This window comes from Colossoma macropomum, unplaced genomic scaffold, assembly GCF_904425465.1.
Source record: "Colossoma macropomum unplaced genomic scaffold, Colossoma_macropomum, whole genome shotgun sequence".
Taxonomy (NCBI): domain Eukaryota; kingdom Metazoa; phylum Chordata; class Actinopteri; order Characiformes; family Serrasalmidae; genus Colossoma; species Colossoma macropomum.
The window spans coordinates 16,922-43,143 of NW_023494848.1; the positions used below are offsets into that span (position 1 = coordinate 16,922).

At 38.7% G+C, this 26,222-nt stretch overlaps 5 gene segments (V, D, J or C); 3 read left to right on the forward strand and 2 right to left on the reverse strand.

Moving 5' to 3' along the window:
- The first annotated feature begins 1,112 nt into the window (after positions 1 to 1,112).
- Positions 1,113 to 1,756, forward strand: LOC118800309. The segment is given in 2 exon segments: positions 1,113 to 1,180; positions 1,319 to 1,756. Coding segments are annotated over 2 exon segments (375 nt in total).
- Positions 1,757 to 5,360: 3,604 nt separating this feature from the next.
- LOC118800304 lies at positions 5,361 to 17,033 on the reverse strand. The segment is given in 4 exon segments: positions 5,361 to 5,801; positions 6,546 to 6,652; positions 16,086 to 16,324; positions 16,983 to 17,033. Coding segments are annotated over 4 exon segments (711 nt in total).
- LOC118800305 lies at positions 7,339 to 18,148 on the forward strand. The segment is given in 3 exon segments: positions 7,339 to 7,497; positions 17,573 to 17,690; positions 17,823 to 18,148. Coding segments are annotated over 2 exon segments (417 nt in total).
- Positions 18,149 to 21,349: 3,201 nt separating this feature from the next.
- Positions 21,350 to 23,012, reverse strand: LOC118800306 (the record flags this gene model as incomplete). The annotated part of the segment is given in 2 exon segments: positions 21,350 to 21,663; positions 22,913 to 23,012. Coding segments are annotated over 2 exon segments (414 nt in total), but the record flags the coding sequence as incomplete, so codon positions are not given.
- A 281-nt stretch (positions 23,013 to 23,293) lies between these two features.
- Positions 23,294 to 24,062, forward strand: LOC118800307. The segment is given in 2 exon segments: positions 23,294 to 23,472; positions 23,612 to 24,062. Coding segments are annotated over 2 exon segments (375 nt in total).
- Positions 24,063 to 26,222: the final 2,160 nt, after the last annotated feature.

The following is a 26,222-nucleotide window of genomic DNA, read 5'->3' on the forward strand; positions in this document are numbered from 1 at the left end:
CCCAGGTGAACACAAACAAGCAGTTTAACCAGTAAAACAGTCAGAGAGAGAGAGAGAGAGAGAGAGAGAGAGAGAGATCAGTGGGGTGAATCTCCGATTTGCATTAACAGGCCTGAGTCGTCCACTTTCTCCCAGAATAGAGCAGCACTTTCAGCAGATGTTCAGCTTCCGTCCTTCTCCTCTTAGCCGTCCACTGTCCAGCAGACCAGCGGCCCCTGTGGAGAGTATCCAGACAGCAGGCAGAGCAGTGAGGCTGACCCCTCAGACAGCTGCAGAGAGGAGGGAGGAGCAGAGACACAGAGGGCTTCACTGTGGAACCAGCTGGAGACGAGAAACAACAGCACACATGATTAAACACAAACAATTAAACATATTTACTAGTTATTCTTTATGAAGCTCTCTGAGTGTAATTTTTATTTATTTAGTAAAATCAGTTCAGCCCATGTTCTGTTCTCATATTATTCAAATGAACAGACTTTGTTAAAACAATATTTATATAACTACAGTCATAATAACAGTTTTTAGTTTAAATTAATAGATAATCTTTTTGTTGACTCCTTACACGATAATTAAACCCAACATGATCTGACATCATTTTGTAAGCCAGAGTTCATACTTTACTGTTTAATATAATCTGTATTAAATCATAAAAAGCAGCTGATTGCAGAATAAAGACAGATTGAGAGTCATTATATGGATTTTATACTTTTTTCCTTTCCTTGGATTTCTCATCAACAAAACAAATTAGAGAAAAATCAAACTTTCAAACTTCATGAATGAATGAATTAATAAATTAATAAATACATATTAATAACTTTTTGTATTTTTTGAGAAAATACAAGTTGTGGTATTTAATAGTGAACTGTAAATTAAATTATAGTTTGAATCAACATCCTACAGAATTAGAAATATGAATATCTCACAAAACAAAAATCATTTTCTCATTTTCTAATATGGTCTGTGTTGTCTTGACTGTTTACAGTAGAGATATTTACTAGAGTCATTTCCATAGAGAGAGCTGACTTTGCATTATCAGCACATGCTTCAGTGCTCTGGGAGAGTTTATAGTCCTGTGAGTTTAACACTTCATGACTGAGAGCTGCTGCCCCACAAACTTCACCCACAGCAGGCATGACTTTGATCACCATCTTCATCTGGACTCTGATCTTCTGGACTCGAGGTAACACACTAATATACATTTACCTTTATGAAGATGATTTATGAAAACATATTAACACACATATTAATGAGGGGCTTATTTTAAAAATAAGATAATGTGTATTTATGAGTCACCCTGAATTCTTCTTATTTATTTCAGAATCCAGAGGTCAGGCGACTGTGACTCAGACTCCTGCAGTGAAATCTGCTCTTCCAGGAGAAACAGTCACCATCAGCTGTAGAACCAGTCACAGAGTGGATGATGGTACTGATCTCTCTTGGTATCTGCAAGAACCTGGAGAAGCTCCTAAACTCCTGATCTACTCCATTAGAAGCTTACAGTCAGGAACTCCAGCTCGTTTCAGTGGCAGTGGATCTGGAACTGACTTCACTCTGACCATCAGTGGAGTCCAGACTGAAGATGCAGGAGATTATTACTGTCTGGCTCTATTTTACATCAGTAGTAGATACTCGTTCACACAGTGATACAGAGCCGTACAAAAAGCTGTGAGAGTCAGAGACACAGAGGCTGCACTGCTGCAGCTGAGACCTACTGCAGGTGCTGAGGGGGAGGATGTGATACAGCACAATCACACACTCTGTGAAGGAGAGGAAACACACCACACTAACACACAACTCAACACACACATCTATAAATAAGCACAAAGCAATAATGCACACAGCATTTCAGCTTCACTTCTATGAGAGGAGTAGTTCAGTGGAGCTGGAGCTCATTCTAGTCCTACTGTTCATGTTTCTGCCACTCTCTTATTAGATCATAGTTCTAGAAATAATTCTAATATAAAATGTTCTTCTTTAGTTCATGTACATAAAAATACATGTGCACCCTGTTTATTCATAAAAATATTAAGGATTATAAAAAGAATTCAAAGACGTCGTAAAATCCATGATGTACCACGACTATGGCTGCCTCAAAACTCTGAACTGTGTATTACTGCATATTTTATTATTACAAAAACCCTTCTGCTGTTAAAGGAATTATCTTTGACTCTAATGCTGCTCGCATGGAGCACCGAGTATATTAATGAAGTAAGAGCCTGTTTTTCTTTAAACTCAGGGACTGAAAACATATTTTCTTACATAGAACTAGGCTGACCAGCTAGCTAACAGGCTAAAAGACAGACAACATACTAAACAACTTTCACTTTAACATCAGAGGCTTGAATTAAAGTACTAACGATATGATTCACTGAAAACGGCAGTATAACGGTCTAAAGAATGTCACCTGAATGGCTAACATGCTTCAAATGTCCATGTTTCAGTCAGAAGTAGCATCAAACCCAGGCTGAGTCCCAAACGGCTCTATACTCCATAGCTAAATAGTGAGCTGTGTAACATTAAGCTTAGAACTTCTAGCTTCTGCTGTAAAATAGTGACTGCCTGTTGAATATGAATGTGGATGAATCCCAAATGACCATTTTTAGGGATATTTTGCTTTGTCGAGATGCAGGAGTCAGTATTTAAATTCCTACATAGTGCACTATGTAGGGAGCATGGAGCCGTTTGAGATTCAACCCATTGTGAGAAGAGTGGCATCATCAAACTGGCAGAAGAAAACTGGTGGCAATTTGGTGACCAAAAAGTACTTATAAACTGAAAGGTTTTGCATTAAACAGTACTGTGTTATCATATGATCACTGTTAAAGAAAAAAGTTTTAAAAAATCATGAAATATCTGCAGTTTACAGTGACTGACAACCAGACGTTCTTCTCTGCATTCAGCGGTCAACAATACCACACTCTAAAGGAACTACAGTTCTTAGTGGATTACTTGTTTATGTCGATTATTATTAATAATAACTTAAAGAATGATCTAAAACATTGTGTATTTTATTCCAAGGTCTGTCCTGCTGGCTATCAGAGCTTTAAAACTCAGCATGGATCCAAGATGAGATCTGATGATTTTTGAGCTAAGAATACTTTAGTTCAACAACTTCTGAAAATACCTCTGAACTGCTGTCTCTCAGATCGTCTGTATGTGTGCAAAAATACTACATTTTAGGAGGAGGTGAGTTTACTTTTGGTACAAAAATGGCCAAATTCCCACCAATTTTAAAATTCTGTTAGAATTTACAACCCAAATAATGACAAATCTGAGGAGCCTAAGGTCTCCATAAAAAACAGCATAAAACGTGTCTCATATAAATACTTTGCAATCAGTCACTAAATGGAAAACAATAACATAAAATTAGCATTGAGTTTAAAAAGATGAGTATAGGTGATTAATGAATTAACTAATTCACTCATGTCTTAGTTGATTAAATAAACCTATATCTATACACACTTAACTGAAAAGTAATTTTTGACAACAGCTAATTCTCACTGTTATCCAAATCCTGGTGAGAGAGTGAAATCAGTTAAAGAGAGAGAGAGTGAGAGAGATAAAGGGAGAGAGAGAAAGAGAGAGAGAGATAAAGAGAAAGAGAGAAAGAGAGCAGAGAGTTTTCCATTAACAGGGCTGAATCTTTCTGTTTCTCTCAGAATAGAGCAGAACTTTCACCAGATGTTCAGTGTTTGTCAGCCAGACTCACTCAGTCACAGCACACATCTAACACTGATAATGAGCTGAACTGCTCTAAAAGAACAGACACTGTTCATAAAGTGTGTCAGGTCTGTCAGGCTGCTGAACACTGTCTCTGTCCTGGAGCTGCTGCTGTACTGTTTCCCATCAGAGACGCATTAGGACTTGTGTATTTATACCTGGCAGCTTCCACAAGAGTCTACAAGCTCTCTCGCTCTCATGATGAGTTTCTCAGCCATAGATTTGATCTTTCCTGCTGTTGATTCTGTTTCATCCTGTTTCTCTGAGTGACTGATGACAACATGATCATCACAGCTTCACTTCAGATGTCATTACATCACGATTAAGGCTCGATACACAGCCTGTCAATATTCAGCAAGACAGTAACTCAACATCTGTACCATCTGTACAGAACTATCTGGTGAAGAAGTGGAGTGAACTGCACCTTAAAGAAACAGCCTTAATCTCACTGAGATCTCAGTCTCATATGACCTGTTCAGGCCAAACTGCCCCATCAGCTGTTCTTAGAAATGAGTGTGACGTCACTGTAAAATATGAAAATGCTGGTTTCTTTCTTATGAATAAAACAGTCTACAAATTTAGAATAACAGTCATTCTGTCCAATCAGATGTAGGAAAGTGACATAATCACACTGACTAAATGAGCTGAAATGTAAATGAATGTGGAAGTAAAGTTCTCTAATGTGCTGCACACACACACACTCACACACACACACACACACACACACACACACACACACTCACGCACACACACACAGACACACTCACACACACACACACACACACACACACTCACACACACACACTCACACACTCTCTCTTTCTCTCTCTCACACACACACACTCTCTCTCTCTCTCTATCTCTCTCTCTCTCAAACACACACACACACACACACAAACACACACACACACACACTCTCTCTCTCACACACACACACACACACACACACTCTCTCTCTCTCTCTCTCTCACACACACACACTCTCTCTCTCTCTCTCTCTCTCACACACACACACACACTCACACACAGGCATGCATGCACGCACACACACACACACACACACACACACACACACACATTCATATCTGCCTGAGTCTTGATGGGTTTTGTGTTTGTGAAACTCAGATTTGCATGAGCAGGATGGTCTTCCCTTCCCAGAAAGAAGCAGCTCTGTGTCCAGATGTTCATCATCTCCAGAGTTCAGAATTCAGAGCAATATCACTTTAGTTTCAGCACCAGCATGAAGATCCAACCTGCCTCAGTCTAGCATTAACTGACTACAGATACAGAGGAGACTGTGGCCTGAATACTGTGATTATATACATTAACAAATAAATCAATATAATACCATTTATATAAATACTTAATGTTCACTGACGATGTTAAAAAAATATGCACCTTCTTTATTTACATTATATCTGAATATATTTTAAAGTTAAATTAAATTTCCTGAAAAAAATAATTTACAGATACTTTAATCCCTGATTGATCTCCTTCGTGATCATTAATGAACTTCTGTAGATCATTAGATGTGCCTGGAAATGTTTTCCTACAGAATTAAAGACTCTATATAGCATTTCTGATTCTGATAAAGAAGAAAAAATCTACCTTCAGACAATAAAACATACAGCGTTGTTGATTGAAACGCTTTATTTTCTTTAGTCAAATAATCAGATCATCATTCCAGCATTAATCACAGACGTGTTTGAGCTCATTTGAGAGTGAGAGGAGCTCTATCAGCTGAAACCCCCGCGTGGTTCTCACTGCTCAGCACTGATCTCTCCTCAGTGTCTGGCTGATAGTAGGCTGGGAGTCCTTGGTGGCCTCACAGGTCACTGTGTTCTTTAGCCACTGCTCCTCCTGGAGGGTCAGGGTGCTGCTCCAGCTGTAGAGGCCGTCGTCCTTCTGCAGAAGCCCGGGGCTCTGGCTAACCCCCGAGCTCCAGCTGCTCCCACCCACCTTCCAGCTCAGCCTCCAGTCTGAGGGGAAGCCCTTGTTGGCCAAACAGACCAGTGTGACCTTCCCCTGCAGCAGCCCCTCGCTAGAGGGGGGCAGGACTGTGAGGGTGGGTGATGCCAAACCTAGGAGACACAAACACAGGAAGGGGACACGTGTCAATCAACCAGCACAGACACACCAGAGTGGGTTTCACTTCTCTTATTTTGTACAGAGCTGAACTGAGTTCAGTGGAGCATTAAAATGTTTCACCCTCTAATTATAACCTGCTTTACAGCTTAAACTGCCTCTCAGACTAATCTGCAGTTACTCATCTCAAAAAGAGTCTGAATTTATGAAACATTTCATTTTCAGACAAACATTTTTTCACTTCATTTATAAAATTAGGAAATTTAATGCATTCAATCTTTTTATATTTAAAATAAATATAAATTTTGCTTATGGAGAAAAATAAATGAAAAAATGAAAAAAAACATAATAGAACTATTAAATACATGAATCAGAAAAACACAGTCTATATGTAGATGTTATCATGTCTTTAAGAATTTACAGTAACTGAAATGGTGATCTCAACATGAGAATGAGAACCATAGAGCGATAAAAACAAATTTATGACTTTTAACTATGAACTCAGTGATTCTACACGCCTTAAGAGAAATTTGCTGATTTTTTATTTTTTTTTGCTTTTACTAACAACTTTTCAGAAAAACATATGATGAAAAATCTTTATTCTAAACTGCAACAGTTAAAACAATAAAGTACTAAATAAATAAAACTCCATAACTTACAAAAAACATCAAGTACATTAATAGTCTTTTCCAAATTTTTTTAACAGATTAATTATGAATAAGAAATAAAAAGCTACTTACGGCCAACTGACAGTTTCGTTCCTCCACCAAAAGTGTACCACAGTGATACAAACTCATTCAGCGTCTGTACAAAAACCTCCTGCTCTAAAGACTCTGCTCTCTCTGTGCTTTACTAACAGCTTTTTCATACCAGTCATTAAATCCTGATGAGTTTTTATAATCAGCAGACAAATGTATAAATTCTGAAACCCTGGACTATTGTTTTTTTTTTTCTTTTTTGAACTTCTTTGCTCTGAACTGTGGTGATACATTGTTATATTTGCTCTCAAACTGCTAATTCATGAATTATTTAATTCTGTGATATAATTATAAAATATTAACAATTTTATTATTTAACTTGACTTTAATTCAACCTTCAAAGTTAAATAAAAGTAAATTGTTACAAGATCAAAAATAGTTAAAGAGCTGCTGTGTATAAAAAATACTTTTGGTTCTTCTGAGGAATGGAGAAGAACAGGAATAAGTTAATACAAGTTGATTTCCTGCTAAAAGAGAGAAAAGTATTGTAATAAAATGTATATTTTCTTACTCCCTGCATGCAGTTTAGTTCCTCCACCAAAAACTCCTGCACTGAGAGACAGACTGACAGCAGTAGCTGCAAAATCCCTCAAGAGAAAGACTGATACACTTTAAACTGAACAATATGAGACGCCCCCCACTGGACATTAAGAGAATATTACACTGCTGAGCTGTGAGATCAACTGTGTCTTAAACAGTTTACAGTGTGTTCAGTTCAACACATTTCAGCAACAACAGAAGCTGATAAACAACACATATGAACATTTTCATGCTTCTGTCTGATATTCAGCAGCTCTAAACTGAACCATGAAGAACTCCTTCTGTTTCCATGCTGTTATACTCAATGTCACATGATCACTGCAGCCAATAGAGTCATTTCCATAGAGAGAGCTGACTTTGCATTATCAGCACATGCTTCAGTGCTCTGGGAGAGTTTATAGTCCTATGAGTTTAACACTTCATGACTGAGAGCTGCTGCCCACAAACTTCACCCACAGCAGACATGACTTTGACCACCATCTTCATATGGACTCTGATCTTCTGGACTCGAGGTAGAACACTGTTATACATTAATACTGTTATACAGTGTATGAGGCGCTTATACTAAAAATAATATCATATGTATTTGAGTCACTTTGGATTGTTACCAATTATTTCAGGATCCAGAGGTCAGGCGACTGTGACTCAGACTCCTGCAGTGAAATCTGCTCTTCCAGGAGAAACAGTCACCATCAGCTGTAGAACCAGCCCTGCAGTGTATAATGACGAATTGGCTCAGCGTTTATTCTGGTACCTGCAGAAACCTGGAGAAGCTCCTAAACTCCTGATCTACCACATTACCAACAGAGCATCAGGGGTTCCAGCTCGTTTCAGTGGCAGTGGGACTAAGACTGACTTCTCTCTGACCATCAGTGGGGTCCAGACAGAAGATGATGGAGATTATTACTGTCAGAGTTATCATTGGATCAGTAATACAAACCTGTTCACACAGTGATACAGAGCCGTACAAAAAGCTGTGAGAGTCAGAGACACAGAGGCGGCATTGCTGCAGCTGAGACCTACTGCAGGTGCTGAGGGGGAGGATGTGATACAGCACAATCACACACTCTGTGGAGGAGAGGAAACACACCACACTAACACACAACTCAACACACATCTATAAATAAGCACAAAGCAGTAATGCACACAGCATTTCAGCTCCACTTCTATGAGAGGAGTAGTTTAGTGGAGCTGGAGTTCATTCTAGTCCTACTGTTCATGTGGTAGTGGTGGAAGTTTCATTCTAAAATGATCTGCCACATAGAAGCTGTTTGTTTTTTTCTGCTCCAGCAATTTAAGAAATTTGAAAAGTTGAACAAGAAGTTGTCAAATAGGCTGAGGGGGCAGAATGTAACTGCTGCACCATGTAGGGTAGAACAGGAAACTCAAACAAGAAGCTGACTTCAGCTTCGTTCAAGGCAATGAGTATTTTCAGAGTAGTGGGCTTTCATTTTTGGGAGAACAGGCTTAGCTTTAACTACCGTACATAGCCAGCCATGCATCCAGCTAACTAACATTGACCGAGTTACTAAAACCCACATGAGCTGTTTAAAATTCGCAAACAATGAAAACATTGCAAATGCATACATTAGCTGATCAACCTATAGTGTGTGACTCGTGATGCACTTATTCGTGTAGGTTTAGTGTCCTCAACCTGGAGCTTTGTGTCTGGGGAGGAGGGGGCGGGGCAGACAACTCTCTCCTATACTTTGAATTTAGACTGCAGCACCTATTTTAAATGCTTGCTGTCAGTTTTAGACACTGATCCTTAAACTCCAGCAGAGTATGACGCTCTGAGGTGTGCGAGACACACAAATGAGACAAATTACTTTAGAAACTCAGATGTGGAACATAATAATCATAGTCTCATAAGCGACGGCGGCAAGGCGCTACAAGTTCAGGGAACTCCCAATTCCCGGAAGCCCTCGGGCTGATTAGGCCCAACCTGGCACACCTGTGGACTCCTCTACATAAGGCTGTGGCAAACAGCAGCTCTTTGTCACACCTTTGTAGAGGGTGACTGGTACGGTACGCAGCCCAGGTGGGTATTTAATCGAAAAAAAAAAGAGGGCTGGAAAAACAAAAGAGAGAAGTTAACTTAAAAACCAAAAGAACTCTTGAACAAGAAACGGCTCCAGTTAGAAAATACTAAACCACTCAGTTGAGGTCAATAGTCGATTGTTACATCTGTTACCTAGCAACCAAAATTACAAGCACAGCTAAAACATAAACACACAATCAAAATGATGTTTACATTTGTTAAAGTTAGTTAAACAGCTCTCAGTGTAAAAAACATCAGAACTAAACTGTGATGAACTACAAGTTTACAGAAAGGTGAATAATATTGATTCCCAAAGATTCAACCAGCAAACAAGCTGGAAGAACATCATTCAAATGTAATAAAAGAAACTAAATACAGAAAGAAAGGAATAAAGTAAGAGAGATACAAAGTAACAAATGGGTGAAAGTACAAATTGAGAAAAAAAGAAATAAAGGAATAAAAAGAATAAATGCAGAAAAAGAAACTAAGCAAGAATGCAAAGAAAAAGAATGAACGGAAGAAAGGAAGAAAATAAAGATATAAAGAAAAAAGAAAAAGAGGAAGGAAGAAGAGTAAAAGAAGAAAGAAAGGAATAAAGTAAAGAGAGAAGAAAAAGGACAGAAGGGAGAAGGGAATGAATAATCCTGTTCAGCTCCTCTCCAGCCTCTTCTACACTCTGCTGCTGCTGCTACATTTAATTCAGTACTGTAAAATGGAAAAATACCTTCAGCTAAAAATGAACTGCATGTATAAAAGACCACCTGACCACAGATAAACACATCTGTATGAACTGGTTCCCCATCTGACCAGAACTCAAATGACCTCATATTACTCTGTCCTATTATAGTTCTTATAATATACACTTAAAATGGTGGTTCTTTAAGGGTTCTTTAGTTAAGGCAATGGTCCTATTTAGAACCATGAGATCTATATAGAACCATTTTGTGCTTAAATGTTTCTTTGCCTGGTGAAATGGTTCTACAGATTGATGGAGAATGTGCTGTTTGGTTCTAAAAAAAAGAAAAAAAAAGTTTCCATATAGCACCAAAAAGGTTTCTTCTACTGTTAAAGTGTCAAACTTATAACAAATAAAAGAACGCTTTTCAAAAATGGTCTATATAGAACTCCTGACATTACTAAAGAACCATTGAAGTACCATATTTAAGTGTGTCCAGTACAATGGAAATAACTAATAATCCATGTTGTGCTAACATGAAGCTCTTTCTCATATTCACCTTTTCCTGCTGCTGTTTTCCTGCTGTCTCTTTCTGGCACTCCTTAAAAAATGTCTAATGTCTGTATTTGTTTTAAAAATAATGACTAATGAAGGAAACTGAGGAAGTAAAACACACACAGTAGTAAAATTATACTTAGCTAGCCTGGTTTACTGATAGCAAAACAAAACCTCTTCTTTTTCTGCCAGCTTCTTATTCAAACTCTCCGTTCCACCTTAAATGGCTTAAAAGGCGCAGCAGCTCCATTCAGACGCCTGCGTTCTGCAGCGCCATTTAAGGTGGAACGGAAAATTCGAATAAGAAGCCAACCGACAAAATAAGTTCACTGGCTAATATCTGCACCATCTTATGTCCCACAGCTGCTGGTCCATTATCGTTAGTGTGTAGCGACATTATGGTAAAGATAATGACCGTTAATGTTTTTGTACCTGGGATTACAGCGCAGTTTAAACGGATTACAGTTCAGTTAATGTTAGTCTGCACCGCTAACCTGTCTAAGATGGTGTTAATCTGTAAAACTCCACTAAAGTAAAACAACTAAAGCTCATTTTTCTCATTTCTTTCCAGACTTTCATCACAGCAACGCGCTCTCACTGCTGCTCGGCTCAACAACGCCTCCCAGTTAGTGAATCTTGGGGAATCGATTCAGAAAGAGTTGATTCTATGACTCGAACACGTCTTTGCCAATGATTCTGAGAGTCAAGATGCTCTGAGTCGACTCTTTTATGACTGGTTATATATATATATATATATATATATATATATATATATATATATATATATATATATATATATATATTTGATTCCTCTTTTAATCTTAGAAAAAGATCCGGGGTTGTTGAAAAAACGTTGGGGTCTGCAGCCCAATGGCCCGAACCGAGTCACGACCCTGATTTAAAATATGTAACTCACAGTAAACTGGATTAAAACAGCAAATGGGAACTGGCCACAACTTAACTGGGTAAAAGTGATAATAAGAAGAAATACAACCTGATATTTACACTACAGACTCACAAACACCATCATTATTAATAAACTGATCAATATAATGAATCATGAAGACTGATTTGACTGAGACTCTTAAACTGTGAGTGACTGATTCAGAGAGAGAATGAAAACAGGACCTACAGAAGGTGTTAAAGGTATAAACAGTAGAAATAGAGCTGCTAGCGCTGCTGACCAACACCAGCACCACCTGACCGCTACCCGAATTGAGGAGAACGTCTGTTTGGATATGAATGATAGTCCAGAACCGGCGCGCGCTTCCAGATTTTCCCACAGCCGCTCAGTGGAGTCTGTCGCCCCGTGTGGCCGCGTTTGGAACTGCAGGCCATGATTTCTGTAGGAAAGAGAAACATTTACTGACTTTATTAGCATGTTAGTTTGGTAAATATAGAGAATGAATGAACAGAAATGATTCAGGATTCAGTTCTAAATGAATAAAATAATGCAGTAATGAATAAATGGAGATTATACAGCTGTTCACTGCTGTACATTTCAGTTTGAGATTGTATGATGTTCCCATTATTTCACTGCATTTCAACAGCAGCCTTCATCTCACTCTTCAGCTCCCAGTCAAACACATCACACTGTCCACTCTTCTAGATCATTCTGAATGGAGTTTAAATGGTACTCAGTAATGAGTTTGGGGGTCTCAGTGGGATGCGGGCTGCTGTGAGTTACACTGAATAAAATTCAGAAAAAACAACATTGAAAAATTAAATAATACAACCAAATTTGCACTTTCAACTAAAATAATTAAATAACTAATTTTAAAGTTTGATTCATAAACACACCATAATGTATTTTATGACTATATAATGTAATGAATACTCTGGTGGGAATCGGAAGATATTTCATTCTCCCACATCTCTACAAAAAGCTGCATTTTAAACATAAGATTCCACACTGAGCAGAAATGTTTGATCAAACAATATCAAATAAATGTAATAATCTTTACTCTGTGTTGTCAGAAAGATGATTTCCATAGAGGCTCCACTTTGCATTATCAGCACATGCTTCAGTGCTCTGGGAGAGTTTATAGTCCTGTGAGTTTAACACTTCATGACTGAGAGCTGCTGCCCACAAACTTCACCCACAGCAGACATGACTTTGACCACCATCTTCATCTGGACTCTGATCTTCTGGACTCAGGGTAAATGTGAGGGGATAAGTTTCAGTTCTGCCACATTAACCCCCTTTTTATATTTACATTTGATTTATTGCTCTGTTTACATCTAAAATCATCAAATATTGAAATGCTTTTCTGTCATTTTTTTCTTAAGCGTCCATTGGAGAAATAATCCTGACTCAGACTCCAGGATCCCAGACTGTTTCACCAGGAGACACTGTTACTATCACCTGCAGAGGCAGTGATATCTTGCTTTTCTGGTATCTGCAGAAACCTGGAGAAGCTCCTAAACTCCTGATCTATTTTGCCTCTAACCGTCAGTCTGGTGTTCCAGAGCGTTTCAGTGGCAGCGGTTCTGGATCAGAATATTCTCTAAAAATCAGTGGAGTCCAGACTGAAGATGCAGGAGTTTATTACTGTCAGAGTTACCATGAGATCAGTGGTAGGTTGGTGTTCCCACAGTGTTTTGGAGGTGTACAAAAAGCTCCCCCAGTCAGAGACACAGAGACTGCACTGCTGCAGCTGGACTCTGCTGCAGGTGCTGAGGGGGAGGATGGATACACACAATAACACACTCTGTGGAAATCAGGACATTAGATGGAATTTGTTCTTCTTTCCTTTAGACTGTAAATGCTTTGTGATTTTAGATATTTATTTACTGATCTCCACAGATCTGGAACTAGCTGTAGAGTTCAGCTTGAGTGTCATTTATTATAAAGTTTATTATGAGGATCTGGACAGACTATGAAATGGATGTTTCTCTCAGTCCTGAAAAAGAGGGAGTCCCTAAAGAAATCCTTGAAAAACTCAACTGTTCAGTTTTTATTAGGAGATGATATTCAGAGGTGAGAACACTGAAAAAAAGTTTGTACGTTCAACCTAAAAAAAATAATTCTTATGATAACAAACGGTTTAAATATTCTCATTCAACTAAATGAAATACTTCAAATGAAATGTTAGTTTGTTTGTTTCCACATGAAGACATTTAGGCTCCTCCAATTATATTGAGAGACAGACATTAAGTTCAGATCTTTACTGAAGAATTCACTGTAAAACTGACAGTAAAAATATGTAAACAGAATGTCTGTTATCAGTTTGAATATCTGTGTTTAAGTTAGAGCTGCTATCAAATCTTTGTGCACCACTGTTAGCTTGGTGCTAACATTACATTACAAACCCCTTAGAGGAGCTAATCTCACAATTTTGACTGTCTTTGATTCAAATTAATTTAATACACTCAACATTTGACACCTACAGCATCCTGTTATTTATTTAGTTCTGGCTGAGTTTTGACATTAATGACCTGAACTAGAGGTCTAGCTCTGAAAGCCATGGTTGATGGCTGAGTTCTATAGAGAAACTCAGAGCTTGATTTTGATTTTAGACCTAATACTTTTTTATTCCTACTCAAGTTGTACTTTTACTTCTACTCCAGTCATTATTTCACTAAAGTAACAATACTTTTACTTGAGTATGACTTTAAGCTGCTCTTTCACTCTAAACACTTTTCATACTACATGACTTAGTGTTGTTCTGTGTTCCTGCAGTGCAGAACTTCCCAAGAGTCTAACTGGATCTAATGAAAACAGTGGTCAGTAGCAGTTGGTGTGCTGTTAGACAGAGTGATCCACCATGGAGTCTGAGCAGACTGAGCAGCAGGGGGTGCCACAGCCCACCTCAGCCCCTCCCAGCTGCCTCCTGAAGCTCCACCCTCCCTCACTGATCAATAAAACTCCCACCTCTGATCCTGGAGTGTGGAACTGGGAGGCGTGCAGTGTTTACAAAGCACTGTGGCTATGATACACTGACAGTTAGTTCAGGATCTCAAACTCAAATCCTGGAGGCAGCAGCACTAAAGTAGGAAGTAAATCCTGGCTAGTGGTCTATTCAGTCTCCATGTCACTGCTTTCCATGTGAGGTCAATAAGGGTAGCTACCTTATGGTATGACTTTCCAGTATCAGTCAACAAGACAGAGGAAGGATTAGATGGTTTCTTTGGTTGAGGGTTATGCAATACCAAGATTGCTACCAGTTTCCCTAATCAATATCACAAGACCTTATCATTTCGGACAGGGGTTCCTGACCCCTGGTCCTAGAGGACCCTCTTTCCTAAACGTTTTTGTGTTTTCCTGCCAAAACACACCATTTAAATTCAAGAAAATCATTAATTAATTAGCTGATTCGTTGGATCAGGTGTGTTGGGAGCAGAGAAAACACTAAAACCTGCAGGGCAGGGGATCCTCCAGGAACAGGGTTGGGATCCACTGCTCTAGGATAGTATTTTTTTTAACCCAGTCCCCTGGGCCCACCACATATTTTGCTCTTTCTCAGCTCGTAGTACACATGATCCAAGCCAGTAAGACCCAGAACACCTGCCACATGTGCTCTAGGACCCAGGTTTGAACAAAAATATCCAGTCACATGCAGTAACTTATCAATCAGCCACTCGCCAAAAGGATTCTTTATAAACCTGTAAACCTCTTGCGATGATAAAAACGGGGTTATTTGCTAATGTCAGATGCTGTGTATTTTGCTCTGGTCTATAACTGTTTCTATTCTTCTTAAAGTAGACTTTCTTAAACTAGGACGTTTTTTAGTATAATAAGGAAACATGTTTTCTTAACATGTCTCTAACTAATCCTACTTGTGCAAATAGCTGCAATAAGGGTATGTACCATGTGTGTAGCTTTCAGGGCAAAAAGGGCAAAATGAAGTATAAACACACTTGTCTAAAATGTTTTTATTTGTAATATCTTCTACTACCACTATTTCTGTTTTCAATGCCCACACTGTAAAGCCTTACAAAATTTAGCTGCAGCTTTGGTAAACTTGGTTTTGACAGTTTTGATCTTTTTAGCTTGTTGTTGTTTTTATGTTTTATTCTCAAAGAATGACCCACAGTGGAGCTCAGTTCCAGTCTTGGAGACTGAACACTCTACATGTTGTTGAAGTCTTACTCTAACACACCTGACTCAACTGATGCAGAGCTTTATAATTCCCTGAGGAGTTGAAGGAGGTGTGATAGACTATGACCATGACACACCCACAGTTAGCATTATCACTAAAATAAGAAGAAACCCCCTCCCCAGCCCACCCAGCTGAATACAAGCAAGTAGTTTTAAGCAGTAAACAGTCAGACAGACAGAGAGAGAGAGAGAGAGAGAGAGAGAGAGAGAGAGAGAGAGAGAGAGATCAGTGGGGTGAAACTTAGATTTGCATTAACAGACCTGAGTCGTCCACTTTCTCCCAGAATAGAGCAGCACTTTCAGCAGATGTTCAGCTTCATTCAGCCAAACTCACTCAAGCACAACACACAGCACTGCACTGAATCTACAGCTACAGATACTCTCTCACAACACTGACCATTAAACAGAGTAAAAGAACAGACGATGTTCAAGATTCAGCTTTATTTCAGCTCAGCAGAACCACAGGAACAGCAACAGGACAGAGAACAGAGTAAAGACAGGAACATCAGCACTGTGTAGAGTTTAAACTCTACTGTAGATGATGTGGAAGCAGCTCTATGTTCAGCTCTATCTTGGAGCTGCTAATTTTCACAGTGGCTTTTTGTGAACGTGATTGGCTGATTGACGTTGTCATGGAAGACCGTACAGCCAAACTCCTCCCCCTTTTCCCAGAGTGCTTTGCTGAGGGTCAGGGTGCTGCTGCGGCTGTAGCGGCCATTCTTCTCTTCTTCTACACTGGTCAGAACCCCCTCCTTCACCTCTGAGCTGTCCACAGTCCAGCTGACCAGCGCCCCCTGTGGAGAGTATCCAGACAGCAGGCAGAGCAGTGAGGCTGAACCCTCAGACAGCTGCAGAGAGGAGGGGGGGAGCAGAGACACAGAGGGCTTCACTGTGGAACCAGCTGGAGACGAGAAACAACAGCACACATGATTAAACACAAACAATTAAACATATTTACTAGTTATTCTTTATTAAACGTCCCAGCTGGAGCTCTAAAACCTAACCAGAGTGTGAACATCACTGCAGCGCTCTGTACTGATCTCACTTTGCTGAAATTAAATTGAAATATCTTTAAAATATCTATCATCTTCAATAAAACTGATAAACTCTAACAACAGTCATAAAACATTCCTCACTTTAACAGAGCTTTTAATAAAAGTTACAGCTTTTGTTGAGTTCATACAGGATCATTAACCCAAAGTCTGACTTCATGATCTGAGCCAGAGCTCATATTTTACTCTTTAACACAGTCAGTTTCAGTCAAAAGCAGCTGATTGCAGAATAAAGACACAGATTAACAGACAATAAATGAAATTTTAATCACCTTTCTTTTCCTATTACTTTCCAAAATATACAGTATATTTGGGTTTAATAGCTAATTGTATATTACTACATTTTTAAAAATCTATGATAATACTGTTTCTAGTTTCACTAATTAAATTGTATTACTTAGTTTTTAATAATTCATTTAATTAACACTACAATAAAAGAAGTAAAGACTCTTACTTTTCCCAATGAGTTGAGTTCCTCCACCAAAAGTCCACCACAGTGATACATTCTAATGAAGCCATCATAAAAAAACCCTCTGATACACTACAGTAACCACACACACACACACACACACACACACACACACCAGATCGGGATCGGCTTTATAAAAGTGTATAATTTTAATATATTTTTTTTCTTTCTCATTCTGCTGACCTTACCTGACTCCTATTTAAAAAGTGATTTAAACTTCATAAATTATTTATTACTTTGGATCAATTTGCATGTGCTGTTTGATCTCTTGATAAGATGGGAAATCTCACCTGGATGTTCCAGTCTTCAATACGCCTGCCTGGAAGAGATTATAATGAATAATCTACAATCATATGACTCATCAACTCCTAACATGATCTTCCATATCTGGAACCTGCATTTCTTTATGCTTAATGCGAAACATTAAGACACTGAGAGAAAATCTAATAATTAAAAATCTCATGAAGCAGAAAGCATATTAGATTGTCTGTTATGATCTAAATCTAGTAGAGAGTCATTTCCATAGAGAGAGCTGACTTTGCATTATCAGCACATGCTTCAGTGCTCTGGGAGAGTTTATAGTCCTGTGAGTTTAACACTTCATGACTGAGAGCTGCTGCCCACAAACTTCACCCACAGCAGACATGACTTTGACCACCATCTTCATCTGGACTCTGATCTTCTGGACTCAAGGTAACACACTGTTATACATTTACCTTTATGGAGTTAATTTATGTAAACAAAGACATGTTAAACAAAGGTTTATGTGAGGCTGATACTAAAACAATAATATGTGTATTCATGTGTTGTCTTATTTTATTTCAGGATCCAGAGGTCAGGCGACTGTGACTCAGACTCCTGCAGTGAAATCTGCTCTTCCAGGAGAAACAGTCACCATCAGCTGTAGAACCAGTCACAGAGTGGATGACGGTGTTGATCTCTCCTGGTATCTGCAGAAACCTGGAGAAGCTCCTAAACTCCTGATCTACTATGCTACTAACTTATGGTCAGGAACACCAGCTCGTTTCAGTGGCAGTGGATCTGGAACTGACTTCACTCTGACCATCAGTGGAGTCCAGACTGAAGATGATGGAGATTATTACTGTATGGGTGAATTTATCATTAGTAGTAGATACTCGTTCACACAGTGATACTCAGTCATACAAAAACCTCCCCGAGTCAGAGACACAGAGACTGCACTGCTGCAGCTGAGATCTACTGCAGGTGCTGAGGGGGAGGATGTGATACAGCACAATCACACACTCTGTGGAGGAGAGGAAACACACCACACTAACACACAACTCAACACACACATCTATGAATAAACACAAAGCAGTAATGCACACAGTGCACCAACTGGTTGAGTTTGTGTCACTTTCTTGTGTTGAAAATTTGGTGTGACCCCAAGAAATGTGATCTTCAGCATTTTGTGACCCAATATTACAACATCATTGAACAACAACAACAAAACATTTCTTATTTCAGTTTGATGAGCCACTCAGTTTACTATAATGGATCCCATATAATCAGTTTTTCCCTTCTGTCTTCAGCCTCTAATTAGATTAAGATATTACCATCATTTTTTAAGATGAATTACAATAACATCTGTGATCAACAGCATCAAATACCTGGAGTAAAAAGGATCTCACAAGGACCAGACTGAGACAGGCGGTCCACAATCAGAGAACAAGTTTGAATCAATCATCAGCAAATCCAGTGAAAAGTGAGTTTCAGTATCAGCTGTTTATGGGAGAATGTGTATATCTTTGGAAATACAAGATAAGAAGACGAAACAAGACCATCACATAAATGAGAGCTGGATGTGGGATGTTGCTCTTATGGAGTGATGAATGAGAATCTGAAGTGTTTATATGACACAGTAAAGGTGAGCGCATGAGCTCTGCATGTGTGAGTCCCACCATAAAGCTTGGAGTAGGATGGAGTAGGAGTGAATTACTGATGAAAGAGCTGGAGATGTTTATCACATATCCACAGCATTTCCAGTGAGCATGACCATCACAGAGGAGTGTCATTCTGTCAGGACTATGAGAAGATTAGCTTTTCTTTAATCTACAGAAAAGAAAAAACTCAAAATCTTCCTCAGCTGGAACAGAAATATCTGAGAAAAATGGTCAACAGAGCCTTTAGATTTCAGCATCACAGGACTTGTGGGGGTCAAACTGGACTGAAAAGGAAAGCAAAGCAATCTTTCAGGACTCCTTTGTTTCCTTGGCTGTATGTTTTGGGTCGTTGTCGTGCTGGAAGACCCATCCACGACCCATTTTCAGTGCCCTGGCGGAGGCAAGGAGGTTGTCACCCAGGATTTTGCAATACATGGCCCCGTTCATCTTCCCGTTGATGCAAGGAAGTTGGTCTGTGCCCTTAGAAGAAAAACACCCCCAAAACATAATACTTCCACCACCATGCTTGACGGTGGGGATGGTGATCTTAGGGTCATATTCTGTATTTTTCTTCCTCCAAACACGTCGAGTTGAGTTGAGGCCAAAGAGCTTAATTTTGGTCTCATCTGACCACAGCACCTTCTCCCAGTCTCTCTCGGAGTCATTAATATGTTCACTGGCAAACTTGAGGCCTGGACGTGAGCCTTCTTGAGCAGAGGAACCTGGCGTGCACTGCAGGATTTTAAACCATTACGTCTCAGTGTATTACCAATGGGTTTTTTGGAGACTGTGGTCCCAGCTGCCTTGAGATCATTAACCAGCTCCTCCCGTGTAGTTCTTGGCTGATTTTTAGCCTTTCTCATGATCAGTGAGACTCCACGAGGTGATATCTTGCATGAAGCTCCAGGTCTAGGTCGATTGACAGTAACGTTGTACTTCTTCCACTTCCGAATAATTGCACCAACAGTCGTCACCTTCTCATCCAGCTTCTTACTTATGGCTTTGTAGCCCATTCCAGCCTTGTATAGGTCAACAGTTTTGTCCCTGACATCTTTAGACAGCTCTTTAGTCTTGCCCATGGTGGAGATGTTGGAGTGTCACTGAGTCTGTTGGCAGGTGGCCTTTTATACAGGTGACAATTTGGGACAGGTGTCTCTCATGCAGGTAACGACTTCACTGAGATTAGGGCGTGTTAGTGGTGGGAGCCAACATTAGTCATGGTTTTTAGGGGATCAAATACTTATTTCCCTCAATGAAATGCAAATAAATTTTTATTTAAATATTATTTAATTTTCTAGATTTTCTTTTTGATATTCCATCTCTCACTGTTCAAATGAAGCTACCATAAAAATCATAGACTGTTTAATTATATCAGAGTACAAACTTTCAAAATCAGTGGGGGATCAAATACTTATTTCCTCCACTGTAAATATATTGAAAATATTGCCTCAGACAGGAAATACATATTTGCATCCATGATAAAATTGCAAATAATTTGCATACATAAAATTATTAAATATATATTTTTTGTAAATAAAATTAATTTACAATAACAATGCAAATAATTTGCATACATATACATAAAGATGGAATCTGCCTAAAGCTGCAGTCACACCGAACACGAGTAAAATCTGCCCTGAGGATAAAATCAATTCACTTGAATGCAAAAGACGTGAGCACAGAAAATCAATTCACCTCAGTTAGAGTTACATTTCATTTCCTGCTGAGTTCATCTAGGTGACCTTGATTTCCAAGCAATTAAAATACGAGAAGGTGAGCTGTGGTCTCTTCTCTCTGTCAACATAATGCCGCTTGTCACTACAGTTTCAATAATATAAACTAGTTACTCAGCTAACATTCACTGAACTATATTTTCCCTCCAAAACCATCAGTACCGTCTCTACTCTCCTGACTTTTGCTCCACACTGCAAAGAAAACACTGAGGCAGCAGTGCAGTGTGACCACAGCTTATTCTACCATTTACTGTGTTTACTGTGATCACATACTACAAATATTAAACAGGATAAGACAAATAAAAATACTATAAATAATATGAAACATTCACTACATGATACTATAAATCACACACCAGTTTGATTAATGTTATAGTTAAAATGATTAAACCTATTTATTCAAAAATCTTGAAGGTTGATTGGTTTGGTTGATTCGGATCAACTGTATGATGACTTTCTAAAACTTTATCACTGTCATCATCAGATATGGCTGGAAATATTTGTCTCCACGCTAGATTTTAATGACATTTAAGGTGTTTATGTTATATGGTGGAAAAATACAATAAAATAACCACTGCAGTGTTGTTGATTGAAACTCTTTATTTTATTTATTTAAATTCAACAGATCATCATTTCAGCGTTAATCACAGACGTGTTTGAGCTCATTTGAGAGTGAGAAGAGCTCTATCAGCTGAAACCCCCGCGTGGACGTCACTGCTCAACACTGATCTCTCCTCAGTGTCTGGCTGACAGGAGGCTGGGAGTCCTTGTTGGCCTCACAGGTCACGGTGTTCTTTAGCCACTGCTCCTCCTGGAGGGTCAGGGTGCTGCTCCAGCTGTAGAGGCCGTCGTCCTTCTGCAGAAGCCCGGGGCTCTGGCTAACCCCCGAGCTCCAGCTGCTCCCACCCACCTTCCAGCTCAGCCTCCAGTCTGAGGGGAAGCCCTTGTTGGCCAAACACACCAGTGTGACCTTTCCCTGCTGCAGCCCCTCGCTAGAGGGGGGCAGGACTGTGAGGGTGGGCGAGGCCAAACCTAAGAAACACAAACACAGGAAGGGACATGTGTCAATCAACCAGCACAGACACACCAGAGTGGGTTTCACTTCTCTTATTTTGTACAGAGCTGAACTGAGTTCAGTGGAGCATTAAAATGTTTCACCGTCTAATTATAACCTGCTTTACAGCTTAAACTGCCTCTCAGAGCTGTGGTCATCAAAACTGTCCTGTTTTTAGAAGTATTTTAATATTTTCTATACCAGACATTAAAATTAAGAAAATTAATATATTTTGTAATTTAAAATATTGAAATTAATGTTAATGTTGTCTCTGTAAAGCAATAACTGAAAAAAAATTCAGAATAGAAATAATAATTATCTTTAAAATAAAAACAGACTACATCTTGTTCTTAAAATTTTTGTAAGTATTTATTATAACCAGCACTGTGATAGTTCAGTATGAGATAAGAATTATAGTGAAAGAGCTGCACTGAGAGTCTACTGTAAATAACAGACCTTTATACTGTTAAAATAAACTCAGTAATTAAAGGCAAGTTGAGAGAAATTCACTGAAACATTTATACTTTTATTAGTGACACTTCAGAAACAGACGGTCGATTAAACTCTCCAAACACAGTAAACACTGCTACTGTTAAATAAATAAAAATCTGAAGAATACTGAACACGATGTACAAAACTATAAAGTACAATGATTTTCCAGAATTATTAACTGATTAATTATGAATAAGAAAAAAAAAGCTACTTACGGCCAACTGACAGTTTGGTTCCTCCACCAAAAGTCCACCACAGTGATACAAACTCATTTAGCGCCTGTACAAAAACCTCTTGCTCTAAAGACTCTGCTCTCTCTGTGCTTTACTAACAGCTTTTTCATATCAGTCATTAAATACTGATGAGTTTTATAATCAGCAGATAAATGTATAAATTCTGAAACTCTGAACTTTTGTTTCTTTACTTTTTTAAACTTTTTTGTTTGAACTGAGGTCACACATTATTAGATGTGTCCTCAAATTGCTAATTTGTTTATTAAACTATAATAGCATTTTAAAATATTTACATTTTTGGATTATTTAACTTGATTTTAATTTGATCTTTGGATTTAAATAACAATAAATCATTACAAGAACAGAAAACAGTTGAACAGCTGCTGTGTATAAAATAACATTTTGGTTCTGTTGAGTAACAACATTAACATGAATAAATTAACATAAGCTGATTTCCTGCTAAAAGAGGGAAAAGTATTGTAATAAAATGTGTATTTTTTACTCCCTGCATGCAGTTTAGTTCCTCCACCAAAAACTCCTGCACTGAGAGACAGACTGACAGCAGTAGCTGCAAAATCCCTCAAGAGAAAGACTGATACACTTTAAACTGAACAATATGAGACGCCCCCCACTGGACATTAAGAGAATATTACACTGATCTGGAGAGGCAGATTGCTGAGCTGTGAGATCAACTGTGTCTTAAACAGTTTACAGTGTGTTCAGTTCAACACATTTCAGCAACAACAGAAGCTGATAAACAACACATATAAACATTTTCATGCTTCTGTCTGATATTCAGCAGCTCTAAACTGAACCATGAAGAACTCCTTCTGTTTCCATGCTATTATACTCAATGTCACATGATCACTGCAGCCAATAGAGTCATTTCCATAGAGAGAGCTGACTTTGCATTATCAGCACATGCTTCAGTGCTCTGGGAGAGTTTATAGTCCTGTGAGTTTAACACTTCATGACTGAGAGCTGCTGCCCCACAAACTTCACCCACAGCAGACATGACTTTGACCACCATCTTCATCTGGACTCTGATCTTCTGGACTCAAGGTAACACACTGCTATATATTTACCTTTATGGTGGCGTTTAATGGAGACATTTTAAAACAAGTGCATGTGAGGGGCTTATTTTAAAAATAATATCTTGTGTATTTATGAGTCATCTTGAATTCTTATTATTTTATTTCAGGATCCAGAGGTCAGACAACTGTGACTCAGACTCCTGCAGTGAAATCTGCTCTTCCAGGAGAAACAGTCACCATCAGCTGTAGAACCAGCCCTGCAGTGTATAATGGCAACTGTCTCTACTGGTATCTGCAGAAACCTGGAGAAGCTCCTAAACTCCTGATCTACACCACCAGCAGTAAAACATCAGGAACTCCAGCTCGTTTCAGTGGCAGTGGATCTGGAACTGACTTCACTCTGACCATCAGTGGAGTCCAGACTGAAGATGATGGAGATTATTACTGTCAGAGTTATCATTATATCAGTAGCACAAACCTGTTCACACAGTGATACAGAGCCGTACAAAAAGCTGTGAGAGTCAGAGAAACAGAGGCTGCACTGCTGCAGCTGAGACCTACTGCAGGTGCTGAGGGGGAGGATGTGATACAGCACAATCACACACTCTGTGGAGGAGAGGAAACACACCACACTAACACACAACTCAACACACACATCTGTAAATAAGCACAAAGCAATAATGCACACAGCATTTCAGCTCCACTTCTATGAGAGGAGTAGTTTAGTAGAGCTGGAGCTCATTCTAGTCCTACTGTTCATTTTAATTTACTAAGTCATGTTTAGAGTTTATTCAATTATTTTATGGGATTTCCTTAAAGATCTACATTCACGTATCTCGTTTTCACTGATCACGATTCTGGACTGTTTAAATGTTTTCCTGTTCTGCCCTCTCCTCGTCTCCTCTCCACCTCCCAGTTCTATTCACAAAATATGAAAAGTGCTATAGAGACACCCTGATTATGCTGTGGGTTTACCTTACACATTTCAAGAACCTCTTCAGTGACACACATCAAACTCATTAATGAATTTAGTCTTTTATACTGACTGCATGTGTCTATTTTCTGCTTGTTGTGAGCATCAAGCCACTAGAAACATGTGCAGAATACCATCACTGTGCTTTTCATTCATTAAAACACAGCATTGCAGAATCACTGCACTTTGTACAGAGGGATGCGTTTCTTCCAGTGTTGGTAAAAATTATGCAATATGAAACTTACTTAGCGCACACAGATAATATGATATAATATAATGATAACATAATTCTGTTCTAATAGAACAGAAAACTTTCTCACAATCCTTAAAAAGAACCTGCACCCGATACCCAACCCCATCCAGGACTGACAATCTAATAACCTGTCAACTACCAGCTTTTTTAATAGAGGGGCTCTGCAGAGGACATTCAAGTTTCTGAGGGGGCTGAAGTCGAAGCCCTCCATCACTGTATCACCTCCAAGTGACATCACTGCACTGATCACTGCACCATCAACCGAACTAGTTTAAAGTCAGAGTTGAAAACACATTCTGGTCTTTTAACTGACCTAGACTTTAATCTGAAGTCATTTACATTTACATTCACAGCATTTAGCAGACGTTCTTATCCAGAGTGACTTACAAAAAGTGCTTTGTCTGTCCAGAGAAAGTATCTTTGCTAGTTACCAATAGGTTAGAGAGAAAACAAGTCCTGAACTCAGATACTGCTAGAATCAGCTAGATGCTAGAAGTCATCTACCTTTGAGTGACCCTGTAGCTTAAATATGTTTATTTTATTACAATAAATGACTGAATATTCCATTTTAAACAAAAAAAGTACTTAAGTACAGAAAATGTGTGTTTTGGTAGGAACAATTTTAATGATACTGATTTTCAGAGTTTGGGACACATTTACTCCATAACAATAGGATCTACCTGCTCACCATGTGGCCATGAGGGACAGGGATGCAGCCTCACTTCCTGATCTAAAATGCAGGGGCGGGGCTAAAATAAGGCTCCAGCTACTGACTAAAACTCTGTTTCAGTAGTGAAAAGTTTATTTTAAAATTTAAACTTATGATAAATGTAAACTCTCAACATCACTTTAAAAGAAACAAAAAAGATTTCCTTAAAAATAATGTTGACCCAGAACAATTTCAGTTTGTTTACAAGTGTACATTTAGGGCTTAGGGTTTGGGACAGAAACCTCTGAATAGAAAGTCTTCTTTCACAAAAATATTCTCATTCAAATATTGAAACACTTTTGTTTTGCAGATTGTTGGAGCATGCTCCTTTTCCCCACTACATCCCTGGTGGTGTGAACCTGAGTGTGGTGGAATCTAGAGCTGAACACATGATGTGTGTGTGGGATGTGGGGAAACACTCACTACTGCAGAACCAACAGTGCTTTAGATTTTCTCACATCTCTGATTTCCATCAACACTTTATATCAACATCTCCTCTAAACATGCTGCAGATGTTTTGGTAACACTTTCTATGAATGTCACCTTTGTAAGCATCTATAAACACAATCATAACATGTTATAATGCATTCATAAGACATTATAAACATAGCTATAAATATTAATAAAAATGCATTATACGTTATAGCCATGTTTATTATGCATTATGAATTGGTAATATAATACATTATAAGTATTGATCATAACAAAGTATAAGAGCTCATAAGTCATATTTGTCCGCTCTAAGTAAAGTGAACCGTACTGTACTAAAGCCTCCTCCAGTGTTAAGAGTGAGGCTTCAAGTTGAAGTATTTACTGAAGGATTTACTGAAACACTAAAACATA